This window comes from Oncorhynchus mykiss, chromosome 18 (genome assembly GCF_013265735.2).
Source record: "Oncorhynchus mykiss isolate Arlee chromosome 18, USDA_OmykA_1.1, whole genome shotgun sequence".
NCBI classification, from domain to species: domain Eukaryota; kingdom Metazoa; phylum Chordata; class Actinopteri; order Salmoniformes; family Salmonidae; genus Oncorhynchus; species Oncorhynchus mykiss.
In genome coordinates, this window is record NC_048582.1 from 69,238,043 (window position 1) to 69,264,382 (window position 26,340).

A 26,340-nucleotide genomic window follows, 5' to 3' on the forward strand; every position below is an offset into this window, starting at 1 on the left:
TACAAAGCAGACGTGTTTAATCATGAACAACCACCTCAGAGGGGTCTATGTTCTAAATAGACCAATCTGTGGTGAAAGCAGAACATTCACAATATATTCAACACACGCAGCTTGTTATTAATCAGTTTCAGACACTAACTGAAATACCTCTAACTCAACAGATAACTATCTGAAGGGAGTTGATCTCTAACTCAACAGATAACTAACTATCTGAAGGGGGTTGATCTCTAACGCAACAGATAACTATCTGAAGGGGGTTTGGGGATTTTATAAAGCAGTAGAGCAACATCTGAAAACTAGCAGATCAGTGTTTGACTACTATACACATTTACCTAGCTCTGGTCCAGGCCATTACAATTCCTCTAACGCCATGGACCAGAGCTAACATTTACCATACAATCATGGTCATGTTCAAGACTGAACCTGAGATTAAAAGCATACAGTACATGATATACACAGTTGTCCATCTTTCATTATGCATTAATTAGCCAACAGTGCCCTTTAAAGGTTGAAAAGGTACATGCATGACTGTCAATACAGTGGCAACATATTTTTTGGTTTCCACATGTAAAATACTCTGCAGTGTATCAAAGCAGCAGTTTATTACATATATACAAGGATGTTATTTCTCTGAGGTTCAGATTACACTTCCCAAATATATGGTTCAACTTGAATCTCAATAAGGCACACCACATCTCTCCCACATTGTGTTCCAGTGTGCTTCTAGAGCTTCTGTCGATCGCTTCTCCAATCTGTAATACCGCCGGTCTGCATAATCTGCTGTTAGTGGGAAGAAATCAAATACTTCTGCAAAACTAGTCACTCCTAGCTTTTAAGATGTTGGGTCTGAGTCCCAAATGGCACCCCTATCCCCTATATAGTGCACTACATTTGATTATAGACCTATGAGCCCTGGTCAAACATAGTGCACTTTATAGAGAGTAGGGCATCATTTGTGACGCACCCTTTCTCTACAGTGTGTTGCTGTAGGGGGTCTGAGCATGCTGAGGTAAAGAATGCACTAACTGCAAGTCTCTCTGGATAAGAGAGTCTGCTAAATGACTCACTACTGTAAGTCTCTCTGGATAAGAGCATCTGCTAAATGACAAATGTAAATGTAAGAAGCTGCATTGCATCTAAAGTATCTTTAGAGTCTCCAGAATGGAAATGAAGGATGCAGCTGCCTGCTGGGAATTATTGAACAACGCTCTGCCGTCGTTGACGCAATGCTTTAATGATGCTCTTTGAAGGCAGATGGAGTCAGAGCCCAACATCCAGCATAGTTCACCTTAGTTCATGTCAACTCTGTGAGGGATGATGAGGCCTGAACAGCCTTCCCAGGTCTCCATCAGTCTCTCTCTTCATCAGCCTCCTATACAGTCTCCTGTGGCAGTCTCATCTCTGCCATCAAACCTGAGGTGGAATAAAGAGTTCAGTCTGATCTCTGACATCAAACCTGAGGTGGAATAAAGAGTTGGGTACCTACCCTGGGTGTGTGTTGAGTACCTACCCTGGTTGTGAGTTGGGGACCTACCCTGGGTGTGTGTTGGGGACCTACCCTGGGTGTGTGTTGAGAACCTACCCTGGGTGTGTGTTGAGAACCTACCCTGGGTGTGAGTTGGGGACCTACCCTGGGTGTGTGTTGAGTACCTACCCTGGGTGTGTGTTGAGAACCTACCCTGGGTGTGAGTTGGGGACCTACCCTGGGTGTGTGTTGAGAACCTACCCTGGGTGTGTGTTGAGAACCTACCCTGGGTGTGTGTTGAGAACCTACCCTGGGTGTGTGTTGAGAACCTACCCTGGGTGTGAGTTGGGGACCTACCCTGGGTGTGTGTTGAGTACCTACCCTGGGTGTGAGTTGGGGACCTACCCTGGGTGTGTGTTGAGTACCTACCCTGGGTGTGTGTTGAGTACCTACCCTGGGTGTGTGTTGGGTACCTACCCTGGGTGTGTGTTGAGTACCTACCCTGGGTGTGTGTTGGGGACCTACCCTGGGTGTGAGTTGAGTACCTACCCTGGGTGTGAGTTGGGTATCTACCCTGGGTGTGTGTTGAGTACCTACCCTGGGTGTGTGTTGAGTATCTACCCTGGGTGTGTGTTGGGTATCTACCCTGGGTGTGAGTTGGGCTCCGTCCATGAGGCTCTGTCTGAGCAGCCCTGTCACAGTCTCCAGCTCCTGTTCAGCCTCGTGGACGTTGGGGTCCAGCTGTAACACCTCCTGGAGGTCACTGCTGGAAGACAGGTAGTCCTGGGAAGGGAGGGAGAGGAGGCGAAGAGAGTGGGGTAGAGGAAAAGAGAGAGAGGATGAAGAAAGGGTGAGCGTGTGTGGAGAAAGAGTGAGAGAAGGAGGGGGAGGTAGAATGTCAAAAAGGGGTTAAAAATCAATGGTATTTGGTATTTTATTAGGATCCCCATTAGACTTTGCGACAGCAGCAACTACTCGTCCCGGGATCCACACAAAACACAACATATTACAGAACATTAATAGACAAGAAGAGAACTACATACATTTTTTAAAAACAGCACACATATCCTACATATAAGCTATCTAGGTCCAATAGGGGAGAGGCGTGAGGTGTTGCTTTATTAGTTTTGTTAAACCAGGTTTGCTGTTCTTTTGAGCAATATGAGATGGAAGGAAGTTCCATGCAATAATGGCTCTATATAATACTGTACGCTTTCTATTTGTTCTGGAGTTGCGTGTAAGTTGACTATGCAAACCATTTGGTATTTTCAACACATTAATGTTTCTTATAAAAAGAATAAGTGATGCAGTCAGTCTCCCCTCAACTCTTAGCCAAGATAGACTGGCATACATAGTATTAATATCAGCCCTCTGATTACAATGAAGAGCAAGACATGCCGCTCTGTTCTGGGCCAGCTGCAGCTTAACTAGGCCTTCCTCTGCAGCACTGGACCACATGGCTGGACAATAATAATAAAAACATGTTGCATCTCTTCTATCCTCAAGGGCGATAGTGTCCATTGGCTTCACACAAAAACATGGGCACAAAACCATTTTTTCCAAGTTTATAACAGAAAAATCTGCAACGTGAAAAAGGCTTTTTTAAATATTTTTTTTTACATATAAACAAAAAAACGACTTCATGTTTCGATTTTCACAAGTGGGTTAGGGTTAGGGTTACATGTGGAATGCCTGTCATTTTCCAAATGCAACAGTTCCTGTCTCTTCAAAATAGAGGTTCATTCTTCTAACTTCATTCTATTAATCTACTATCTATTAAGACATCTATTAATACCTATTAAGTCATACATTAATGCCAGTGGTGTAAAGTACTTAAGTAAAAATACTTTAAAGGACTATTTAAGTAGTGTTTTGGGCGTATCTGTAAAGTACTACTTATTGTAAGTAGATATTTTGGAGTATCATTACCTGACTTTACTATTTATATTGATTATAAGTTTTAATTTTTACTCACTAAACAAATACTGCCTTTGTAAACTATGTTGGAGAGTTGGAGTGTGTCCCTGTCTGTACGTACACTACCGTTCAAAGGTTTGGGGTCACTTAGAAATGTCCTTGTTTTTGAAAGAAAAGCACCTTTTTTGTCCATTACAATAGCATCAAAATGATCAGAAATACAGTGTAGACATTGTTAATGTTGTAAATGACTATTGTGGCTGGAAACGGCTGATTTTTTAAATGGAATATCTACGTAGGAGTACAGAGGCCCATTATCAGAAACTATCACTCCTGTGTTCCAATGGCATGTTGTGTTAGCTAATCCAAGTTTATCATTTTAAAAGGCTAATTGATCATTAGAAAACATTTTGTAATTATGGTAGCACAGCTGAAAACTGTTGTGCTGATTAAAGAGGCCTTCTGTAGACTAGTTGAGTATTTGGAGCATCGGCATTTGTTGGTTCGATTACAGGCTCAAATTGGCCAGAAACAAAGAACTTTCTTCTGAAACTCATCAGTCTATTCTTGTTCTGAGAAATGAAGGCTATTCCATGAGAGAATTTGCCAAGAAACTGAAGATCTCGTACAACTGTTCTGTTGCCATGGCGCCTACAGAGATGGCCGCCTCGCTTCATGTTCCTAGGAAACTATGCAGTTTTTTGTTTTTTTACATGTTATTTCTTACATTAGTACCCCAGGTCATCTTAGGTTTCATTACATACAGTCGAGAAGAACTACTGAATATAAGATCAGCGTCAACTCACCATCAGTACAACCAAGAATATGATTTTCGCGAAGCGGATCCTGTGTTCTGCCTTTCAACCAGGACAACGGAATGGATCCCAGCCGGCGACCCAAAAAAACGACTCCGTAAAAGAGGGAAACGAGGCGGTCTTCTGGTCAGACTCCGGAGACGGGCACATCGTGCACCAATCCCTAGCATTCTTCTTGCCAATGTCCAGTCTCTTGACAACAAGGTTGATGAAATCCGAGCAAGGGTAGCATTCAAGAGGGACATCAGAGACTGTAACGTTCTTTGCTTCACGGAAACATGGCTCACTGGAGAGACGCAATCGGAGGCGGTGCAGCCAGCGGGTTTCTCCACGCATCGTGCCGACAGAAACAAACATCTTTCTGGTAAGAAGAGGGGCGGGGGCGTATGCCTTATGGCTAACGAGACGTGGTGTGATCACAGAAACATACAGGAACTCAAATCCTTCTGTTCACCTGATTTAGAATTCCTCACAATCAAATGTCGACCGCATTATCTACCAAGAGAATTATTTTCGATTATAATCACAGCAGTATATATTCCCCCCCAAGCAGACACATCGATGGCTCTGAACAAACTTTATTTGACTCTTTGCAAACTGGAATCCATACATCCTGAGGCTGCATTCATTCTAGCTGGGGATTTTAACAAGGCTAATCTGAAAACAAGACTCCCTAAATTGTATCAACATATCGATTGCGCAACCAGGGCTGGAAAAACCTTGGATCATTGTTATTCTAACTTCCGCGACGCATATAAGGCCCTGCCCCGCCCTCCTTTCGGAAAAGCCGACCACGACTCCATTTTGCTGATCCCGGCCTACAGACAGAAACTAAAACAAGAAGCTCCCACGCTGAGGTCTGTCCAACGCTGGTCCGACCAAGCTGATTCCACACTCCAAGACTGCTTCCATCACGTGGACTGGGATATGTTTCGTATTGCGTCAGATAACAACATTGACGAATACGCTGATTCGGTGTGCGAGTTCATTAGAACGTGCGTTGAAGATGCCGTTCCCATAGCAACGATTAAAACATTCCCTAACCAGAAACCGTGGATTGATGGCAGCATTCGCGTGAAACTGAAAGCGCAAACCACTGCTTTTAATCAAGGCAAGGTGACTGGTAACATGACCGAATACAAACAGTGCAGCAATTCCCTCCGCAAGGCTATCAAACAAGCTAAGCGTCAGTATAGAGACAAAGTAGAATCTCAATTCAACGGCTCAGACACAAGAGGTATGTGGCAGGGTCTACAGTCAATCACGGACTACAAGAAGAAAACCAGCCCAGTCACGGACCAGGATGTCTTGCTCCCAGGCAGACTAAATAACTTTTTTGCCCGCTTTGAGGACAATACAGTGCCACTGACACGGCCTGCAACGAAAACAAGCGGACTCTCCTTCACTGCAGCCGAGGTGAGTAAAACATTTAAACGTGTTAACCCTCGCAAGGCTGCAGGCCCAGACGGCATCCCCAGCCGCGCCCTCAGAGCATGCGCAGACCAGCTGGCCGGTGTGTTTACGGACATATTCAATCAATCCCTATACCAGTCTGCTGTTCCCACATGCTTCAAGAGGGCCACCATTGTTCCTGTTCCCAAGAAAGCTAAGGTAACTGAGCTAAACGACTACCGCCCCGTAGCACTCACTTCCGTCATCATGAAGTGCTTTGAGAGACTAGTCAAGGACCATATCACCTCCACCCTACCCGACACACTAGACCCACTCCAATTTGCTTACCGCCCAAATAGGTCCACAGACGATGCAATCTCAACCACACTGCACACTGCCCTAACCCATCTGGACAAGAGGAATACCTATGTGAGAATGCTGTTCATCGACTACAGCTCGGCATTCAACACCATAGTACCCTCCAAGCTCGTCATCAAGCTCGAGACTTGTCTCGACCCCGCCCTGTGCAACTGGGTACTGGACTTCCTGACGGGCCGCCCCCAGGTGGTGAGGGTAGGCAACAACATTTCCACCATGCTGATCCTCAACACTGGGGCCCCACAAGGGTGCGTTCTGAGCCCTCTCCTGTACTCCCTGTTCACCCACGACTGCGTGGCCACGCACGCCTCCAACTCAATAATCAAGTTTGCGAACGACACAACAGTGGTAGGCTTGATTACCAACAACGACGAGACGGCCTACAGGGAGGAGGTGAGGGCCCTCGGAGTGTGGTGTCAGGAAAATAACCTCACACTCAACATCAACAAAACTAAGGAGATGATTGTGGACTTCAGGAAACAGCAGAGGGAACACCCCACTATCCACATCAGTACAGTAGTACAGAACAGTAGTGGAGAGGGTAGTAAGTTTTAAGTTCCTCGGCATACACATCACAGACAAACTGAATTGGTCCACTCACACAGACAGCATCGTGAAGAAGGCGCAGCAGCGCCTCTTCAACCTCAGGTGGCTGAAGAAATTCGGCTTATCACCAAAAGCACTCACAAACTTCTACAGATGCACAATCAAGAGCATCCTGGCGGGCTGTATCACCGCCTGGTACGGCAACTGCTCCGCCCTCAACCGTAAGGCTCTCCAGAGGGTGGTGAGGTCTGCACAACGCATCACCGGGGGCAAACTACCTGCCCTCCAGGACACCTACACCACCCGATGTTACAGGAAGGCCATAAAGATCATCAAGGACAACAACCACCCGAGCCACTGCCTGTTCACCCCGCTATCATCCAGAAGGCGAGGTAAGTACAGGTGCATCAAAGCTGGGACCGAGAGACTGAAAAACAGCTTCTATCTCAAGGCCATCAGACTGTTAAACAGCCACCACTAACATTGAGTGGCTGCTGCCAACACACTGACTCAACTCCAGCCACTTTAATAATGGGAATTGATGGGAAATGATGTAAAATATATCACTAGCCACTTTAAACAATGCTACCTAATATAATGTTTACATACCCTACATTATTCATCTCATATGTATACGTATATACTGTACTCTATATCATCTACTGCATCCTTATGTAATACATGTATCACTAGCCATTTTAACTATGCCACTTTGTTTACATACTCATCTCATATGTATATACTGTACTCGATACCATCTACTGTATCTTGCCTATGCTGCTCTGTACCATCACTCATCCATATATCTTTATGTACATATTCTTTATCCCCTTACACTGTGTATAAGACAGTAGTTTTGGAATTGTTAGTTAGATTACTTGTTGGTTATTACTGCATTGTCGGAACTAGAAGCACAAGCATTTCGCTACACTCGCATTAACATCTGCTAACCATGTGTATGTGACAAATAAAATTTGATTTGATTTGAAGTAGTACACAGAGTTCAAAAGTTCAAATCAATGATTTGATTTGAACTCTGTGTACTACTCCCTTCACAGATCAGCGCAAACTGACTCTAACCAGAATATAAAGAGCAGTGGGAGGCCCCAGGTCACAACTGAGCAAGAGGACAAGTATATTAGAGTGTCTAGTTTGAGAAACAGACGCCTCACAAGTCCTAAACTGGCAGGTTCATTAAATAGTACCTGAAAAACACAAGTCTCAACGTCAACAGCAAAGAGGCAACTCCAAGATGCTGGCCTTCTAGGCAGAGTTGCAAAGAAAAAGACATATCACAGACTGGCCAATAAGAATAAAAGATTAAGATGGGCAAAAGAACACAGACACTGGACAGAGGAACTCTGCCTAGAAGGCCAGCATCCTGGAGTCGCCTCTTCACTGTTGACGTTGAGACTGGTGGGCGGGGGTTTCTGATCAATTTGCTAACCAGCTAACCATTTACAGTAATAGATTAATAAATAGCTATTAATTGGTGACTTAATTAATAGATGAATAAATAGCTATTAATTGGTGACTTAATAGATAGTAGATGAGGTTAGAAGGGTGAACTCCTATTTTGAAGGGACAGGAAGTATTGGTTGTGCATTTGGCCAATAAAATGCATTCCACATGTAACCACACCCACATGTTAATTGTTTTATCTGCTGAGTTAACAAAAAACAAGCCGTTTTCCTGTTTTTGGAAAACACAGTGTTCATTGGTTTTCCTTGTTCTTCACAACAACAAAAAAATGTGTTGAACCAACTAGGACTTTGAATAATAGATAACCACCTGTAAACCTTTAAACGCCAGCGCCCGTCTATAGAAGGCCTTCTTATTGGTTGGTTCCAGCTTGAGGGCGGAGTCACAGTCCTGTCTGGCCTCTTCAAAACAACCCAGTCTCAGATAACAGATGGCTCTGGGGGTGAAGGGTAGGAGTTAAGGACTAACAGTGGGCTTGAATGTGGTCATGTATCATGGCAATTTTTGTGTACAGTACTACACTGATAAAGAACTGTGCTTACAATCATATAAAAATTAATCAAATAAATGCCACTCGCACTCGGTCATTACTGAGGAAAAATGGACTTCCCCCTACTAGCATGGACATTACTGAGGAAAAATGTACTTCCCCCTACTAGCATGGACATTACTGAGGAAAAATGGACTTCCCCCTACTAGCATGGACAATACTGAGGAAAAATTTACTTCCCCCTACTAGCATGGACAATACTGAGGAAAAATGGACTTCCCCCTACTAGCATGGACAATACTGAGGAAAAATGGACTTCCCCCTACTAGCATGGACATTACTGAGGAAAAATGTACTTCCCCCTACTAGCATGGACATTACTGAGGAAAAATGGACTTCCCCCTACTAGCATGGACATTACTGAGGAAAAATGGACTTCCCTCTACTAGCATGGACATTACTGAGGAAAAATGGACTTCCCCCTACTAGCATGGACAATACTGAGGAAAAATGTACTTCCCCCTACTAGCATGGACAATACTGAGGAAAAATGGACTTCCCCCTACTAGCATGGACAATACTGAGGAAAAATTGACTTCCCCCTACTAGCATGGACAATACTGAGGAAAAATGGACTTCCCCCTACTAGCATGGACATTACTGAGGAAAAATGTACTTCCCCCTACTAGCATGGACATTACTGAGGAAAAATGGACTTCCCCCTACTAGCATGGACAATACTGAGGAAAAATGTACTTCCCCCTACTAGCATGGACAATACTGAGGAAAAATGGACTTCCCCCTACTAGCATGGACAATACTGAGGAAAAATGGACTTCCCCCTACTAGCATGGACATTACTGAGGAAAAATGTACTTCCCCCTACTAGCATGGACATTACTGAGGAAAAATGGACTTCCCCCTACTAGCATGGACATTACTGAGGAAAAATGGACTTCCCTCTACTAGCATGGACATTACTGAGGAAAAATGGACTTCCCCCTACTAGCATGGACAATACTGAGGAAAAATGTACTTCCCCCTACTAGCATGGACAATACTGAGGAAAAATGGACTTCCCCCTACTAGCATGGACAATACTGAGGAAAAATTTACTTCCCCCTACTAGCATGGACAATACTGAGGAAAAATGGACTTCCCCCTACTAGCATGGACATTACTGAGGAAAAATGGACTTCCCCCTACTAGCATGGACATTACTGAGGAAAAATGGACTTCCCCCTACTAGCATGGACATTACTGAGGAAAAATGTACTTCCCCCTACTAGCATGGACATTACTGAGGAAAAATTGACTTCCCCCTACTAGCATGGACATTACTGAGGAAAAATGGACTTGACTGAGATATGTGGTTATGATGAATTCACTAACTGTAAGTGGCTCTGGAGATCTATCTGCTGAATAACTCAAATGTAAATCTTGTCTATAAGCACTTCCTATTATCTACTGTAAGTATTAACTTAGGTTTGATCTGAAGGATTAGGGCGTCACCTGTTGCTAAAGCAGGAACACTTGTCAGGTTAGGGTTAGTATGCTATGAGGATTATGGTTAGTATGCTAACAGGATTAGGGTTTGTATGCTAGCAGGGTTAGGGTTAGTATGCTAACAGGGTTAGGGTTAGTATGCTAGCAGTGTAAGGGTTAGTATGCTAGCAGGGTTAGGGTTAGTATGCTAACAGGGTTAGGGTTAGTATGCTAGCAGGGTTAGGGTTAGTATACTAGCAGGATTAAGGTTAGTATGCTAGCAGGATTAGGGTTTGTATGCTAGCAGGGTTAGGGTTTGTATGCTAACAGGGTTAGGGTTGGTATGCTAGCAGGGTAAGGGTTAGTATGCTAGCAGGGTTAGGGTTAGGGTTAGTATGCTAACAGGGTTAGGGTTAGTATACTAGCAGGATTAAGGTTAGTATGCTAGCAGGGTTAGGGTTAGTATGCTAGCAGGGTTAGGGTTAGTATGCTAACAGGGTTAGGGTTAGTATGCTAACAGGGTTAGGGTTAGTATGCTAGCAGGGTTAGGGTTAGTATGCTAGCAGGGTTAGGGTTAGGGTTAGTATGCTAACAGGGTTAGGGTTAGGGTTAGTATGCTAGCAGGGTTAGGGTTAGGGTTAGTATGCTAGCAGGGTCAGGGTTAGTATGCTATGCTAACAGGGTTAGGATTAGGGTTAGGATGCTATGCTAGCAGGGTTAGGATTAGGGTTAGTATGCTATGCTAACAGGGTTAGGGTTAGTATGCTAGCAGGGTTAGGGTTAGTATGCTAGCAGGGTTAGGGTTAGTATGCTAACAGGGTTAGGGTTAGTATGCTAACAGGGTTATGGTTAGTATGCTAGCAGGATTAGGGTTAGTATGCTTAGCAGGGTTAGGGGTCACCTGTTGGTAAAGCAGGAACACTCGTCAGGTTTGATCTTAAGGCATTCACTGTACTTTTCTAGACCGTCATGGAACTGGCTTTTCCTCACATGCTCATTTCCTTCTGTTTTGAGAGAGGCAAAGCGAGCCTCTGCTTTTTTGGCTGCGGAGAGAGAGAGAAGCAGTTATCAGTAGTGATGCCAGAGGAAATCTGCAGACTCAGAGCAATATGATTTGTTTTTCTAACTAATTAAACTACTTCTAGCTGACTGTAAATATAAAAAAAACTTTCCTACAATGACTTCTAATGTCAAATGAGCAAAAGCTGACTGGTTGAGCCTCTGTTGAGTTTAACAGTGCTGTGACTCGATGAACTATGTCTAATCCACAGCACACCATTCTGGTCAACTCAACAGATATGACATTTCATATTCAGGACACTGGGTAGTCTGGGTAGAGAAGTCTGATTAAGGTGCTCCCTTAAGGAGTGCTGGTGTCTCACATGACAGACCCTGTTTTATTAATCTGTATCTATTTCTGAATAATCTGCATGGACAATCTCTTTCTACCAGTCTGACTCTGGACAGTGGGTAAAAACTAACGGTCAGTCTGTGGTGAGATAATCAACAGAATGTTGTCATGCTGAAGCCTGAAGGGAGCCAGCAGCAGCCAGGCAACCAGACCCTGTTTGTTCCATGACTACCACACTGTGACTGGCAGACCCGTGGGTATCAGGTTGCACTCTACATAACTACCACACTGTGACTGGCTGACCCGTGGGTATCAGGTTACACTCTACATAACTACCACACTGTGACTGGCTGACCCGTGGGTATCAGGTTACACTCTACATAACTAACACACTGTGACTGGCTGACCCGTGGGTATCAGGTTACACTCTACATAACTACTACACTGTGACTGGCTGACCCGTGGGTATCAGGTTACACTCTACATAACTACCACACTCTGACTGAATGACCCGTGGGTATCAGGTTACACTCTACATAACTACCACACTCTGACTGGCTGATCTGTGGGTATCAGGTTACACTCTAGCGAGTGTAAACACAAAACGGGGCTGTTTAGAAGCCTCTTGGACCTAGACTTGGTGCTCCGGTACCACTTGCCATACGGTAGTGGAGAGAACCGTCTATGACAAGGGTGGCTGGAATCTTTGACCATTTTTGGGGCCTTCCTCTGACACCGACCTAGTATAGAGCTCCTGGTTGGGAGGAAGCTTGGCCCCAGTGATGTACTGGGCCATACTCACTACCCTCTGTAGCGGTGATGCAACCAGACAGCATGCTGTTGATGGTGCAGCTGTATAATTTTTTGAGGATCTGGGGACCCATGACAAATATTTTCAGTCTACTGAGGGGGTATAGACATTGTTGTGCCCTCTTTACAACTGTCTTGGTGTGTTTGGACCATGATAGTTTGTTGGTGATGTGGACACCAGGGAACTTGAAGATCTCAACCCGCTCCACTACAGCCCTGTCGATGAGAACGGGGGCGTGTCCAGCCCTCTTTTTCCTATAGTCCACAATCAGCTCCTTTGTCTTGCTCGGGTTGAGGGAGAAGTTGTTGTCCTAGCAACACACTGTCAGTTCTCTCCCTATAGGCTGTCTCGTCGTTGTCGGTGATCAGGCCTACCACCATTATGTCATAAGCAAATTTAATGATGCTGTTGGAGTCATGCTTGGCCATGCAGTCATGAGTGAACAGGGAGTACAGGAGGGGACTAAGCATGCACCACTGAGGGGCCCCCGCGTTGTGGATCAGCGTGGCAGATGTGTTGTTGCCTACCCTTACCACCTGGGGGCGGCCCGTCAGGAAGTCCAGGATCCAATTGTAGAGGGAGGTGTTTAGTCCCAGTGTCCTTAGTTTAGTGATGAGCATTGGGGGCTCTATGGTGTTGAACACTGAGCTGTAATCAATGAACAGCATTCTCACATACAGTAATGTACCTTTTGTCCAAGTGGGAAAGGGCAGTGTGGAGTGCAATTGAGTTTGCGCCATCTGTGGATCTGTTTGGGCGGTATGCGAATTGGAGTGGGTCTAGAGTTTCAGGCATGATGGTGATGATGTGAGCCATGACCAGCCGTTCAAAGCATTTCATGGCTACTGACCTGAGTGCTATGTGGCGGTGGTCATTTAGACAGGTTACCTTTGCATTCTTGGGCACAGGGACTGTGGTGGTCTGCTTGAAACATGTTGGTATTACAGACTCAATCAGGGAAAGGTTGAAATTGTCAGTGAAGACATTTGCCAGTCGGTCCACACATGCTCCGAGTACACGTCCTGGTAATTGCCCCACGGCCTTCTGAATGTTGACATGTTTAAAGGTCTTGCTCACATCAGCTATGGAAAGCGTCTGGAACAGCTGGTGCTGCCTCAAAGCGAGCATAAAAAGAAATTAGCCCATCTGGTAGGCTCGAGTCACTGTGAAGCTCAGGGCTGGGTTTCTCTTTGTAGTCCGTAATAGTTTGCAAGCCCTGCCACATCCGACGAGTGTCAGAGCCGGTGTTGTAGGATTCAATCTTAGTACCTTATTGATGCTTTTGCCTGTTTGATGGTTTGTCTGATCGAATAGCGGGATTTCTTATAAGCGGCTTGCTCCTTGAAAGCGGAAGCTCTAGCCTTTATCTCAGTGAGGATGTTTCCTGTGATCCATGGCTTCTGGTTGGGATATGTACGTACAGTCACTGTGGGGATGACGTCCTCAAGGCACTAATTGATGAAGCCGTTGGCTGTGGTGGTATACTCTTCAATTTCATTGGATGAATCCCGGAACATTTTCCAGTCTGTGCTAGCAAAACAGTCCGGTTGCGTAGCATTCGCTTCATCTGACCACTTCCGTATTGAGCGAGTCACTGGTACTTCCTGCTTTAGTTTTTGCTTGTAAGCAGTAATCAAGAGGATAGAATTATGGACAGATTTGCCAAATGGAGGGTGAGGGAGAGCTTTGTACACGTCTCTGTGTGGAGTAAAGGTGGTCTAGAGTTTCTTTTCCTCTGGTTGTACATTTAACATGCTGGTAGAAAGGAGGTAAAACTGATTTAAGTTTGCCTGCATTAAAGTCTCCGGCCACTAGGAACGCCGCTTCTGGATGAACATTTCCTTGTTTGCTCCCGAGTGGCAATGCATCTCAATGTAAGAGGTGTCACTACAGTTCCTGGTTCGAATCCAGGCTGTTTTACATCCGGCCGCAATTGGGAGTCCCGAAGGGCAGCACACAATTGGCCCAGCGTCGTCTGGGTTTGGCCGGGGTAGGCCGACATTGTAAATAAGAATTTGTTCTTTACTGACTTGCCTAGTTATATGAAGGTTAAATAAAATAAAATAAAAAATAATTATGTATGACTTTATACAGTTGGTTGAGTGCAGTCTTAGTGCCATCATCGGTTTGTGGTGGTAAATAGGCAGCAATGAAAAATATAGATGTGTTGCACATAGCCTGTCTTCTCTTCAGAACCAGGTCTGCCTATGGTGGTCTTTCTCAATAGCAAGGCTATGCTCACTGAGTCTGTACATAGTCAAAGCTTTCCTTAATTTTGGGTCAGTCACTGTGCTCAGGTATTCTGCCACTGTGTACTCTCTGTTTAGGGCCAAATAGCATTCTAGTTTGCTCCGTTGTTTTGTATATTCTTTCCAAGTAATTATCTTTTCGTGTCCTCATGATTTGGTAGGGTCTTGTTGTGTTGCTGTCCTGGGGCTCTGTGGGATGTGTTTGTGTTTGTGATCAGAGCCCCAGGACCAGCTTGATTAGGGGACTCTTCTCCAGGTTCATCTCTTTGTAGGTGATGGCTTTGTTATGGAAAGTCAGGGAATCGGATCTCCGTCTCCTCTTCATGTGAATGACAGGGATTTGGGCCTGGTCCGGGAGCAACAGTATATCCTTCGCGTCAGACTCATTAAAGAAAAAATCTTTGTCCAGTTTGAGGTCAGTAATTGCTGTTCTGATATCCAGAAGCTATTTTCGGTCAGAAACATTATGTACAAAATAAGTTAAAAAAAACACAAAATAGCACAATTGGTTAGGAGCCTGTAAAACAGCAGCCGTCCCCTCCGGTGCCATTGTCACTGTGACTGGCAGACCCGTGGGTATTAGGTTACACTCTACATAATTCATTGATTCCTCTTGAGACACCTCATCAGGAATACTTCTACCATTCACTCAGATTCCCTGTGACACACTTATATATCTATATGTTGCAGCTATTAGATCAAGAACACAACTTCAGCACTTGGATGGATTTGGTCAACTTCGCATGTTTCATTGTGATGAGTAATCCTTTCCTCAGACCTGAAGACTTGTTTATTGCCTAGGCTTTAGCTCAGTGGACTAAAGCTGTCTTGAATTGCATGGACAACCCAGGTTCAATACCCGGTCTTTCCTTCCAGTTCTCTGCTGCCAATGACAGGAACGAACTTCAAAAATCTCTGATGCTGGAGACTCATATCTCCCTCACTGGCTTTAAGCAGCAGCTCACAGATCACTGCACCTGTACATAGCTCATCTGTAAATAGCCCATCCAATCTACCTCATCCCCATACTGTATTTATTTATTTATTTTGCTCCTTTGCACCCCAGTATCTCTACTTGCACATTCATCTTCTGCCGATCTACCATTCCAGTGTTTAATTGCTACATTGTAATTACTTCGCCACCATGGCCTATTTATTTCCTTAACTTACCTCATTTGCACTCACTGTATATAGACTTTTTGTTTTCTTTTGTTCTATTGTATTATTGACTGTTTTGTTTATTCCATGTGTAACTCTGTGTTGTTGTATGTGTCGAATTGCTATGCTTTATTTTGGCCAGTTCGCAGTTGCAAATGAGAACTTGTTCTCAACTAGCATACCTGGTTAAATAAAGGTGAAATAAAATAAATAAAACATTTTTTTTAATTAGATCACAATGAAACATGTTCAAACTGTTTGATATCTGCTAGGTCTGAACTAGTGGGTAGCCTAGTGGTTAGAGCGTTGGACTAGTAACCAAAAGGTTGCAAGTTCATATCCCTGAGCTGACAAGGTACAAATCTGTCGTTCTGCCTAGGAACCCACTGTTCCTAGGCCATCATTGAAAATAAGACTTTGTTCTTAATTAACTGACTTGCCTAGTTAAATAAAGGTAAAAAAAATATCTGGTCATTTCACGGTACGGCTAGCCAGTAAACAGGAAGTGATGTGGCTAGCCAGTAAACAGGAAGTGACCTCTGACCTTCTCTAGCCTGGACCAGCTCAGCGCTGGGGTCTTTCTGCCTGTGGTGCTGCTGAGCTGACAGTGGGACTAGAGGGATCTCCGGAAGCTTCTGTCTCCAGTCAGGGCCGTCCTGCTCAATAAGCTGCTTGGTGATCCTGGAGGAAAACACACTCAGGTCACACAGTTCACATCCTAAAATAAACCCTGACACCATATTGACAGAGACAACTGCAAGTTCATTTTCACTGCAGGGGAACCTCCACTGTCATGGTTGTATGGCCATACACAATGTCCTCTGAGGGGGGCTGCTTTAAATCCTTGGTTTACCTGTGGACACTGTCGTGTGCCGCCTGCACCCCGATGTCTATCTGCAGAACAGTCTTAAAATCCACGTAGGCCTGTCGGTAACGTTCCATTGACTCATAGGCCGTGGCCCTGCGGAGGAGGGGCTTCAGGGAGAAGGGCTGAATATCCAATGCCCTGGGGTTAATAGGATCAGAGGGAGGGAGAGAAAGAGAGAGAGAGTGAGAGAGACAGAGAGAGGATCACAACCCCCACTTTGCGTTTGGTCACGTTGTGTTCCAGGTGGTGGGACAAGACTTCACCTCAGTCCTGACACTCTAGGCTGCAGCAGATAATGTCTGCCATTTAGAAACACGTGATAGAGAGAGTGTGTGTGTGAATGGAAACCTAAAACACATGCCATTTGTCTAACCTATAAACAGAGGCAGAACAGAGGCAGACAGTCTGTGAACAGAGGCAGACAGTCTGTAAACAGAGGCAGACAGTCTGTGAACAGAGGCAGACAGTCTGCGAACAGAGGCAGACAGTCTGCGAACAGAGGCAGACAGTCTGTGAACAGAGGCAGACAGTCTGTAAACAGAAGCAGACAGTCTGTGAACAGAGGCAGACAGTCTGCGAACAGAGGCAGACAGTCTGTGAACAGAGGCAGACAGTCTGTGAACAGAGGCAGACAGTCTGTAAACAGAGGCAGACAGTCTGTAAACAGAGGCAGACAGTCTGTGAACAGAGGCAGACAGTCTGTAAACAGAGGCAGACAGTCTGTGAATAATGTGTTTGTAGTGCCACGAACATGTGTTAAACACTACAACAACAACCACATGATGAGCATGAATGAGTTTAATACAGACTGGAAATCTGTCTTTCTCTAACAGCCTAATACTCTGTCTCTCTCAGACAACCTAATACTCTGTCTCTCTCAGACAACCTAATACTCTGTCTCTCTCTGTCTCTCTCAGACAACCTAATACTATGTCTCTCTCTGACAGCCTAATACTCTGTCTCTCTCAGACAGTCTAATACTCTGTCTCTCTCAGACAGTCTAACACTCTGTCTCTCTCTGTCTCTCTCAGACAACCTAATACTATGTCTCTCTCTGACAGCCTAATACTCTGTCTCTCTCAGACAGTCTAATACTATGTCTCCTCAGACAGCCTAATACTCTGTCTCTCTGTCTCTCTCAGTCTAATACTCTGTCTCTCTCAGACAGTCTAACACTCTGTCTCTCTCTGTCTCTCTCAGACAGTCTAATACTATGTCTCCTCAGACAGCCTAATACTCTGTCTCTCTGTCTCTCTCAGTCTAATACTCTGTCTCTCTCAGACAACCTAATACTATGTCTCTCTCTGACAGCCTAATACTCTGTCTCTCTCTGTCTCGCTCAGACAGTCTAATACTCTGTCTCTCTCTGTCTCTCTCAGACCGTCTAATACTATGTCTCTCTCTGACAGCCTAATACTCTGTCTCTCTCTGTCTCGCTCAGACAGTCTAATACTCTGTCTAGCTCAGACAGTCTAATACTCTGTCTCTCTCAGACAGCCTAATACTCTGTCTCTCTCAGACAGTCTAATACTCTGTCTCTCTCTGTCTCTCTCAGACAGTCTAATACTCTGTCTCTCTCAGACAGCCTAATACTCTGTATCTCTCAGACAGTCTAATACTATGTCTCTCTCAGACAGTCTAATACTCTCTCTCTGTCTCTCTCAGACAGTCTAATACTCTGTCTCTCTCAGACAGTCTAATACTCTGTCTCTCTCTGTCTCGCTCAGACAGTCTAATACTCTGTCTCTCTCTGTCTCTCTCAGACAGTCTAATACTCTGTCACTCTCAGACAGTCTAATACTCGGTCTCTCTCAGACAGTCTAATACTCTGTCTCTGACAGTCTAATACTCGGTCTCTCTCAGACAGTCTAATTCTCTGTCTCTCTCAGACAGTCTAATACTCTGTCTCTCTCAGACACTCTAATACTCTGTCTCTCTGACAGCCTAATACTCTGTCTCTCTCAGACAGCCTAATATTCTGTATCTCAGACAGTCTAATACTCTGTGTCTTGCTGTCTCTCTCTGACAGCCTAATACTCTGTCTCTCAGACAGCCTAATACTCTGTCTTTCTGACAGCCTAATACTCTGTCTCTCAGACAGCCTAATACTCTGTCTCTCTCAGACAGCCTAACACTCTGTCTCTCAGACAGTCTAATACTCTTTCTCTCAAACAGCCTAATACTCTGTCTTTCTCTGTCTCTCTCTGACAGCCTAATACTCTGTCTATCTCTGTCTCTCTCAGACAGTCTAATACTCTGTCTCTCTCTGTCTCTCTCAGACAGTCTAATACTCTGTCTTTCTGACAGCCTAATACTCTTTCTCTCAAACAGCCTAATACTCTGTCTTTCTCTGTCTCTCTCTGACAGCCTAATACTCTGTCTATCTCTGTCTCTCTCAGACAGTCTAATACTCTGTCTCTCAAACAGTCTGAGAGACAGCCTAATACTCTGTCTCTCTCAGACAGCCTAACACTCTGTCTCTCAGACAGTCTAATACTCTTTCTCTCAAACAGCCTAATACTCTGTCTTTCTCTGTCTCTCTCTGACAGCCTAATACTCTGTCTATCTCTGTCTCTCTCAGACAGTCTAATACTCTGTCTCTCAAACAGCCTAATACTCTGTCTTTCTCTGTCTCTCTCTGACAGCCTAATACTCTGTCTCTCTCAGACAGTCTAATACGCTGTCTCTTTGACAGCCTAATACTCTGTCTCTCTGTTTCTCTCTTTGACAGCCTAATACTCTGTCTCTCTCTGACAAACTAATACTTTTTCTCTCTCTGTCTCTCAGACAGTCTAATACTCTGTCTCTCGCTGTCTCTCTCTGACAGCCTAATACTCTGTCTCTCAGACAGCCTAATACTCTGTCTCTCTCAGACAGCCTAACACTCTGTCTCTCAGACAGTCTAATACTCTTTCTCTCAAACAGCCTAATACTCTGTCTTTCTCTGTCTCTCTCTGACAGCCTAATACTCTGTCTATCTCTGTCTCTCTCAGACAGTCTAATACTCTGTCTCTCTCTGTCTCTCTCAGACAGTCTAATACTCTGTCTTTCTGACAGCCTAATACTCTTTCTCTCAAACAGCCTAATACTCTGTCTTTCTCTGTCTCTCTCTGACAGCCTAATACTCTGTCTATCTCTGTCTCTCTCAGACAGTCTAATACTCTGTCTCTCAAACAGTCTGAGAGACAGCCTAATACTCTGTCTCTCTCAGACAGCCTAACACTCTGTCTCTCAGACAGTCTAATACTCTTTCTCTCAAACAGCCTAATACTCTGTCTTTCTCTGTCTCTCTCTGACAGCCTAATACTCTGTCTATCTCTGTCTCTCTCAGACAGTCTAATACTCTGTCTCTCAAACAGCCTAATACTCTGTCTTTCTCTGTCTCTCTCTGACAGCCTAATACTCTGTCTCTCTCAGACAGTCTAATACGCTGTCTCTTTGACAGCCTAATACTCTGTCTCTCTGTTTCTCTCTTTGACAGCCTAATACTCTGTCTCTCTCTGACAAACTAATACTTTTTCTCTCTCTGTCTCTCAGACAGTCTAATACTCTGTCTCTCGCTGTCTCTCTCTGACAGCCTAATACTCTGTCTCTCAGACAGCCTAATACTCTGTCTCTCTCAGACAGCCTAACACTCTGTCTCTCAGACAGTCTAATACTCTTTCTCTCAAACAGCCTAATACTCTGTCTTTCTCTGTCTCTCTCTGACAGCCTAATACTCTGTCTATCTCTGTCTCTCTCAGACAGTCTAATACTCTGTCTCTCTCTGTCTCTCTCAGACAGTCTAATACTCTGTCTTTCTGACAGCCTAATACTCTTTCTCTCAAACAGCCTAATACTCTGTCTTTCTCTGTCTCTCTCTGACAGCCTAATACACTGTCTATCTCTGTCTCTCTCAGACAGTCTAATACTCTGTCTCTCAAACAGTCTGAGAGACAGCCTAATACTCTGTCTCTCTCAGACAGCCTAACACTCTGTCTCTCAGACAGTCTAATACTCTTTCTCTCAAACATCCTAATACTCTGTCTTTCTCTGTCTCTCTCTGACAGCCTAATACTCTGTCTATCTCTGTCTCTCTCAGACAGTCTAATACTCTGTCTCTCAAACAGCCTAATACTCTGTCTTTCTCTGTCTCTCTCTGACAGCCTAATACTCTGTCTCTCTCAGACAGTCTAATACGCTGTCTCTTTGACAGCCTAATACTCTGTCTCTCTGTTTCTCTCTTTGACAGCCTAATACTCTGTCTCTCTCTGACAAACTAATACTTTTTCTCTCTCTGTCTCTCAGACAGTCTAATACTCTGTCTCTCGCTGTCTCTCTCTGACAGCCTAATACTCTGTCTCTCAGACAGCCTAATACTCTGTCTCTCTCAGACAGCCTAACACTCTGTCTCTCAGACAGTCTAATACTCTTTCTCTCTCTGTCTCTCTCTGACAGCCTAATACTCTGTCTCTCTCAGACAGTCTAATACTCTGTCTCTCAGACAGTCTAATACTCTGTCTCTCTCTGACAGTCTAATACTCTGTCTCTCTCTGACAGTCTAATACTCGGTCTCTCTCAGACAGTCTAATACTCTGTCTCTCTCAGACAGTCTAATACTCTGTCTCTCTGACAGCCTAATAGTCTGTCTCTCTCTGACAGACTGATACTCTGTCTCTCAGACAGCCTAGTACTCTGTCTCTCAGACATTCTAATACTCTGTCTCTCGCTGTCTCTCTCTGACAGCCTAATACACTCTGTCTCTCAGACAGCCTAATACTCTCTCTCTCAGACAGCCTAACACTCTGTCTCTCAGACAGCCTAATACTCTGTCTCTCAGACAGCCTAATACTCTGTCTCTCAGACAGCCTAATACGCCTGCCACTATTAACATGTTTACTGAGCCCAGGGAGAGGTGGGATGTGTTTCAAATGGCACCATATGCCCTATATAGTGCACTATAACCAGGGCCCTGGTCAACAGTAATGCATTATATCTGGAATAGGGTTCCATTTGGGACACAGATGTAGAAGAGTATTGGCCTGTAGAAGGGGCGATAGCAAGGCCTCCTCACCTGGTGCAGTCCTGGATACACTCTGTGTTGCTCCCATCCTTCAGGTAGCAAGCAGCTCTGTTAGAGTAGAGAATACACAGGTCCTCTCCACTCTCTATACCTTTAACAACAAACAGCTCTGTTAGAGTAGAGAATACACAGATCCTCTCCACTCTCTATACCTTTAACAACAAACAGCTATGTTAGAGTAGAGAATACACAGATCCTCTCCACTCTCTATACCTTTAACAACAAAGACAACTTGTATTTCAAAGTCATTTAAATAAAAATATAATTTAAAAAATAACAAAGCGAGCAACGAAAATAACAGAGAGCATTTTGTCCATACTCTGCTCAGATCTCAGTTAAACTTGTTAATAGGACAGACTATGATGTTGAGTGTGTGTGTGTGCACACCGTACAGTTTGCATGGTCAATCCATTTACAAGGAAAAGGCTTTCCACTGCCCTTTCTCCAAGGAGCTCAATCTGCAGCATCAGCCATTGTTGACCATCATCAGTCATTACACAGTAGTGATGGATTCCTGTCAGTCTAGATAATGTTGTTGGCTGTTGTGTTTTTCCCTGCTACTAGCATCTATTTGTGTTGCCACCCACGAGCTTTCATGACGTTTTGGAAATTCAACTGAATCCAATTTGCAGGAGTGTAATGTTAATGCCTACGCAGCAGCATGTCACGAGCCCATACTCCAGACACACTACCAGCAATAGGGATTGGCTGATGAGGGCTCTGGGATGACTATCATAAAGCCCAATGACAACAAAGAGGCCTGTGTCAGGAAATGGACCCTGTAGAAACTAGGAACGAGTGACACTTAACGTGAACCTGGGTCTAATACCCATTTCCTCCATGACACACACACACAGCAGCTGGGAGGAACATGATCTTCCTGTCGCAGTCCTTATGACTACCTTCATTGTCATTATTCAAGTACCCACAATATCCTACATCACTGACAGTGGGCCTCTTAGTCCTGTGACCTGTTAAAACATCTAGTGTAGGTCTGTTTCCTGTTAAAACATCTAGTGTAGACCTGTTTCCTGTTAAAACATCTACTGTAGGCCTGTTTCCTGTTAAAACATCTGGTGTAGGTCTGTTTCCTGTTAAAACATCTAGTGTTGGGCCTGTGTCCTGTTCAAACATCTGCTGTAGACCTGTTTCCTGTTAAAACATCTAGTGTAGGCCTGTTTCCTGTTAAAACATCTAGTGTAGGCCTGTGTCCTGTTAAAACAGCTAGTGTAGGCCTGTGTCCTGTTAAAACATCTGGTGTAGGCCTGTTTCCTGTTAAAACATCTAGTGTAGGCCTGTGTCCTTTTAAAACATCTAGTGTAGGCCTGTGTCCTGTTAAAACATCTGGTGTTGGGCCTGTGTCCTGTTAAAACATCTAGTGTAGGTCTGTTTCCTGTTAAAACATCTAGTGTAGCCCTGTTTCCTGTTAAAACATGTAGTGTAGGCCTGTGTCCTGTTAAAACATCTAGTGTAGGTCTGTTTCCTGTTAAAACATCTGGTGTTGGGCCTGTTTCCTGTTAAATCATCTAGTGTAGGCCTGTTTCCTGTTAAAACATCTAGTGTAGGCCTGTGTCCTGTTAAAACATCTAGTGTAGGTCTGTTTCCTGTTAAAACATCTAGTGTAGACCTGTTTCCTGTTAAAACATCTGGTGTAGGCCTGTTTCCTGTTAAAACATCTGGTGTTGGGCCTGTTTCCTGTAGAAACATCTAGTGTAGGCCTGTTTCCTGTTAAAACATCTGGTGTAGGCCTGTTTCCTCAGTTATATCAAATGGATGTTTCACTAACCCACTTTCCTTCACTGCTGGAACCTGAAATATTAAGTTCAGGGCCGGTTCCAGGCATAAGCAATATAAGCGGTCACTTGACATTTTTGTTGTTGTTGTAAATTAGGAACTCAGTCAGGGTCTCAACTTACTATTGAGAGTTAAAATAGTAGAATTTAGAAATGTGGTTGTGCATCAGCAGTTTGTCTTGTTATGTCCATCACCGACAGTCATTCAATTAGCCGCCAGCTAACAATTTTTTTTGCCAGCTAACTAAACTTGTATTAATCATGGCCAAACAGCGACCGGGCACGCAGGGCACGTGTCCAGGGGCCCTGACCTCCAGGGGGCCCCCATTGATTTTGTTTGTCATTCTCACTCAGATGTCATTAACACAGCATAAGCCATGTAAAATGTATAGAATTGCAGGAAATTTGCTCTAAAACTGCTAAATAAATATCTCCACCCCATTGCAAAATGGGTAGAATTGCATAAAATGTGTTGTACAATTGCAACTTCCTCTCTGCCCCATGTGAAAATGTGTAGAATAAGAATTGCAGGAAACATGCTTTAATGGTCCAATGCAGCAGTTTTTATCTCAATAATAAATAATTTCTTGTAATATTTAAGTACCTTACTGAGATTGTTTTAAATTAAAATGGTTCAAAATAAACTAAAATAGCTTCTTAGCAAAAGGCAATTTCTTAATCAAGAATTTTGCTGGAACTGTCAAGGAGTGGCGAGGGGGAAACAAAGAATGTGCTGTTATTGAGAGAGAGGTTGGGAACTCTCTTTCTTATTGGTTGATTAACTCATTTAACACATGGTGATGTCACCATGGAAGGCCAAAACTCCATCCCACCAAAACAGGCTGAAATTTCTGGCTTTTCAAACACCCGCATACATAAGGCGTGAGGCCCCCCAACCAAATCTAGCTTAGGGCCCCCAAAAGGCTAGAGCCGGTCCTGATTGAGTAACACGCTGCTTGCTGCCTGCTGAGATGAAACACACATCAAAGACATGTATGAGGTCATGAACTCTGAGACTAAACCCCATCCTGAGACATCAAACTCTGTAACAAGCCACTGCTATTGATTGTACTCCACCTGCGTCACAGCAGCCATCGATGGCTGCAGAGTATTTCTCCACAGCATCTGCAAACTGTCCTTTTTTGAAGAGGTGGTTACCCTCGTTCTTGAGCCGGCCCAGGTGGGGTGGCAGAGCTCCAGCGGGGGCGTCCAGATAGCTGGTGTCTGGTGGGATGTCCTTACTCTGGTTCCTGTCCCCCTGGGTGGCTCCGTTGGCCATCGACCCCTTCTCTGGGGGACCCTTCCCTGCCTTGGGCTTCTCCGTACTCCCAGCTCTGCTTCTCCTCCTGAATCCTGGGGTGGCCTGGTCCGTTTTAGCCCCCCCGGATCCAGAGGGCTTATCCTGTGCATTCCCCATTATTATCTCTGTACGCTGCAGTGTCAAAGCTTTCCTCCCCCTAGAGCAGCAGCCTAGTCTAAGCTGGATGGAAGATCTGGTGTCAGGACACGCCCCTACTGGTGGAGTCAGCAGTGACATCACAAAAGGGGGCGGTGTTGTTGCATTGCAGTGCTGAGAGAGGAGAGATATTTCATGAGGCCACTGCATGAGGGAGAACTGGTGCTTGGCAAGAGAGAGGAGCCAGTTATGCTGCCAGCAGTTAGGTGATGTCAGGGAAGAATGAGGATATTCCTCTGGGGACACTTCAGGAACAGAACTCTCTGGGAAACCAGTGAAATATGCTACATCCTAAATGGAATCCTATTCCCTAAGTAGTGCACTACTATACATCCTAAATGGAATCCTATTCCCTAAGTAGTGGAATACTATACATCCTAAATGGAATCCTATTTCATATGAAGTACCCTACTTCTGACCAGGGCCCATAGGCCTCTGTATTCAGTTCAAAGTCATATCCAGTAAGTAGTAATATTAATGATAGAGTGCTATGAATGATATTGCTCCAGTATCTCTTTAGGGTGTCGAAATAATTAGCATATTTATAGGTGAAACTCCTAGACTAGGTAACTCCAAACGTATAATTAGCATATGTATAGATGTGTAAGGTTATATCTAAGACTAGGAAACTCCTAACCTACTTTGGACTCCTACTCCTTGGGGACAAACAGACAACTGAACCCTTCAGTCACTACAATAAACATGACACAATTCTACATCCACACTCATCAAGGTCCTGTAGTGCAGATGTCTTGACCAGTAGAAACATGACACTGTTCTACAAATCAAATCAAATTGTATTTGTCACATACACATGGTTAGCAGATGTTAATGCGAGCGTAGCGATATGCTTGTTCTTCTAGGTCCGACCATACAGTAATATCTAACAAATGATTGAACAATTTCACAACTACCTTTTACACACAAGTGTAAAAGAATGAATAAGAATATGTACATATAAATACAGTGGGGAGAACAAGTATTTGATACACTGCCGATTTTGCAGGTTTTCCTACTTACAAAGCATGTAGAGGTCTGTAATTTGTATCATATGTACACTTCAACTGTGAGAGACGGAATCTAAAACAAAAATCCATAAAATCACATTGTATGATTTTTAAGTAATTAAATGGCATTTTATAGCATGACATAAGTATTTGATACATCAGAAATGCAGAACTTAATATTTGGTACAGAAACCTTTGTTTGCAATCACAGAGATCATACGTTTCCTGTAGTTCTTGGCCAGGTTTGCACACACTGCAGCAGGGATTTTGGCCCACTCCTCCATACAGACCTTCTCCAGGTCCTTCAGGTTTCGGGGCTGTCGCTGGGCAATACAGACTTTCAGCTCCCTCTAAAGATTTTCTATTGGGTTCAGGTCTGGAGACTGGCTAGGCCACTCTAGGACCTTGAGATGCTTCTTACGGAGCCACTCCTTAGTTGCCCTGGCTGTGTGTTTCTGGTCGTTGTCATGCTGGAAGACCCAGTCACGACCCATCTTCAATGCTCTTACTGAGGGAAGGAGGTTGTTGGCCAAGATCTCGCGATACATGGCCCCATCCATCCTCCCCTCAATACAGTGCAGTCGTCCTGTCCCCTTTGCAGAAAAGCATCCCCAA

The 26,340-nt window shown here is 44.3% G+C and overlaps 1 protein-coding gene across 4 annotated transcripts; it reads right to left on the reverse strand.

Moving 5' to 3' along the window:
- spag1a (sperm associated antigen 1a) lies at nt 1-24,765 on the reverse strand. 4 transcript variants are annotated; one of them, XR_005037545.1, is made up of 9 exons: nt 24,340-24,763; nt 21,461-21,560; nt 16,393-16,545; nt 16,084-16,220; nt 10,872-11,013; nt 8,305-8,431; nt 2,087-2,248; nt 1,289-1,413; nt 1-777 (listed from the first exon to the last, which is right to left on the reverse strand). XR_005037545.1 is itself a non-coding variant. In XM_036953617.1 (8 exons), the coding sequence occupies exons 1-8, from the start codon at nt 24,677-24,679 to the stop codon at nt 1,408-1,410; spliced, it is 1,113 nt and encodes a 370-aa protein (XP_036809512.1). In that variant the 5' UTR covers nt 24,680-24,765; the 3' UTR covers nt 1-1,407. The 4 variants fall into 4 exon arrangements, 3 of the variants coding, with proteins under 3 accessions (XP_036809512.1, XP_036809510.1, XP_036809511.1); XM_036953617.1 differs by having other exon boundaries at nt 1-1,413; nt 10,926-11,013; nt 24,340-24,765; XM_036953615.1 differs by having other exon boundaries at nt 1-1,413.
- Between the last annotated feature and the right edge of the window lie 1,575 nt (nt 24,766-26,340).

Coding starts and splice junctions, on each gene's coding strand:
- spag1a (XM_036953615.1), bottom strand. CDS start 24,679: ATGGGGAATGCACAGGATAAGCCCTCTGGATCCGGGGGGGCTAAAACG. Junction 16,546..21,460: donor TGTATCCAGGACTGCACCAG/GTGAGGAGGCCT, acceptor TATTAACCCCAG/GGCATTGGATATTCAGCCCT. Junction 11,014..16,083: donor GCTGGTCCAGGCTAGAGAAG/GTCAGAGGTCAC, acceptor CTCTCTCCGCAG/CCAAAAAAGCAGAGGCTCGC.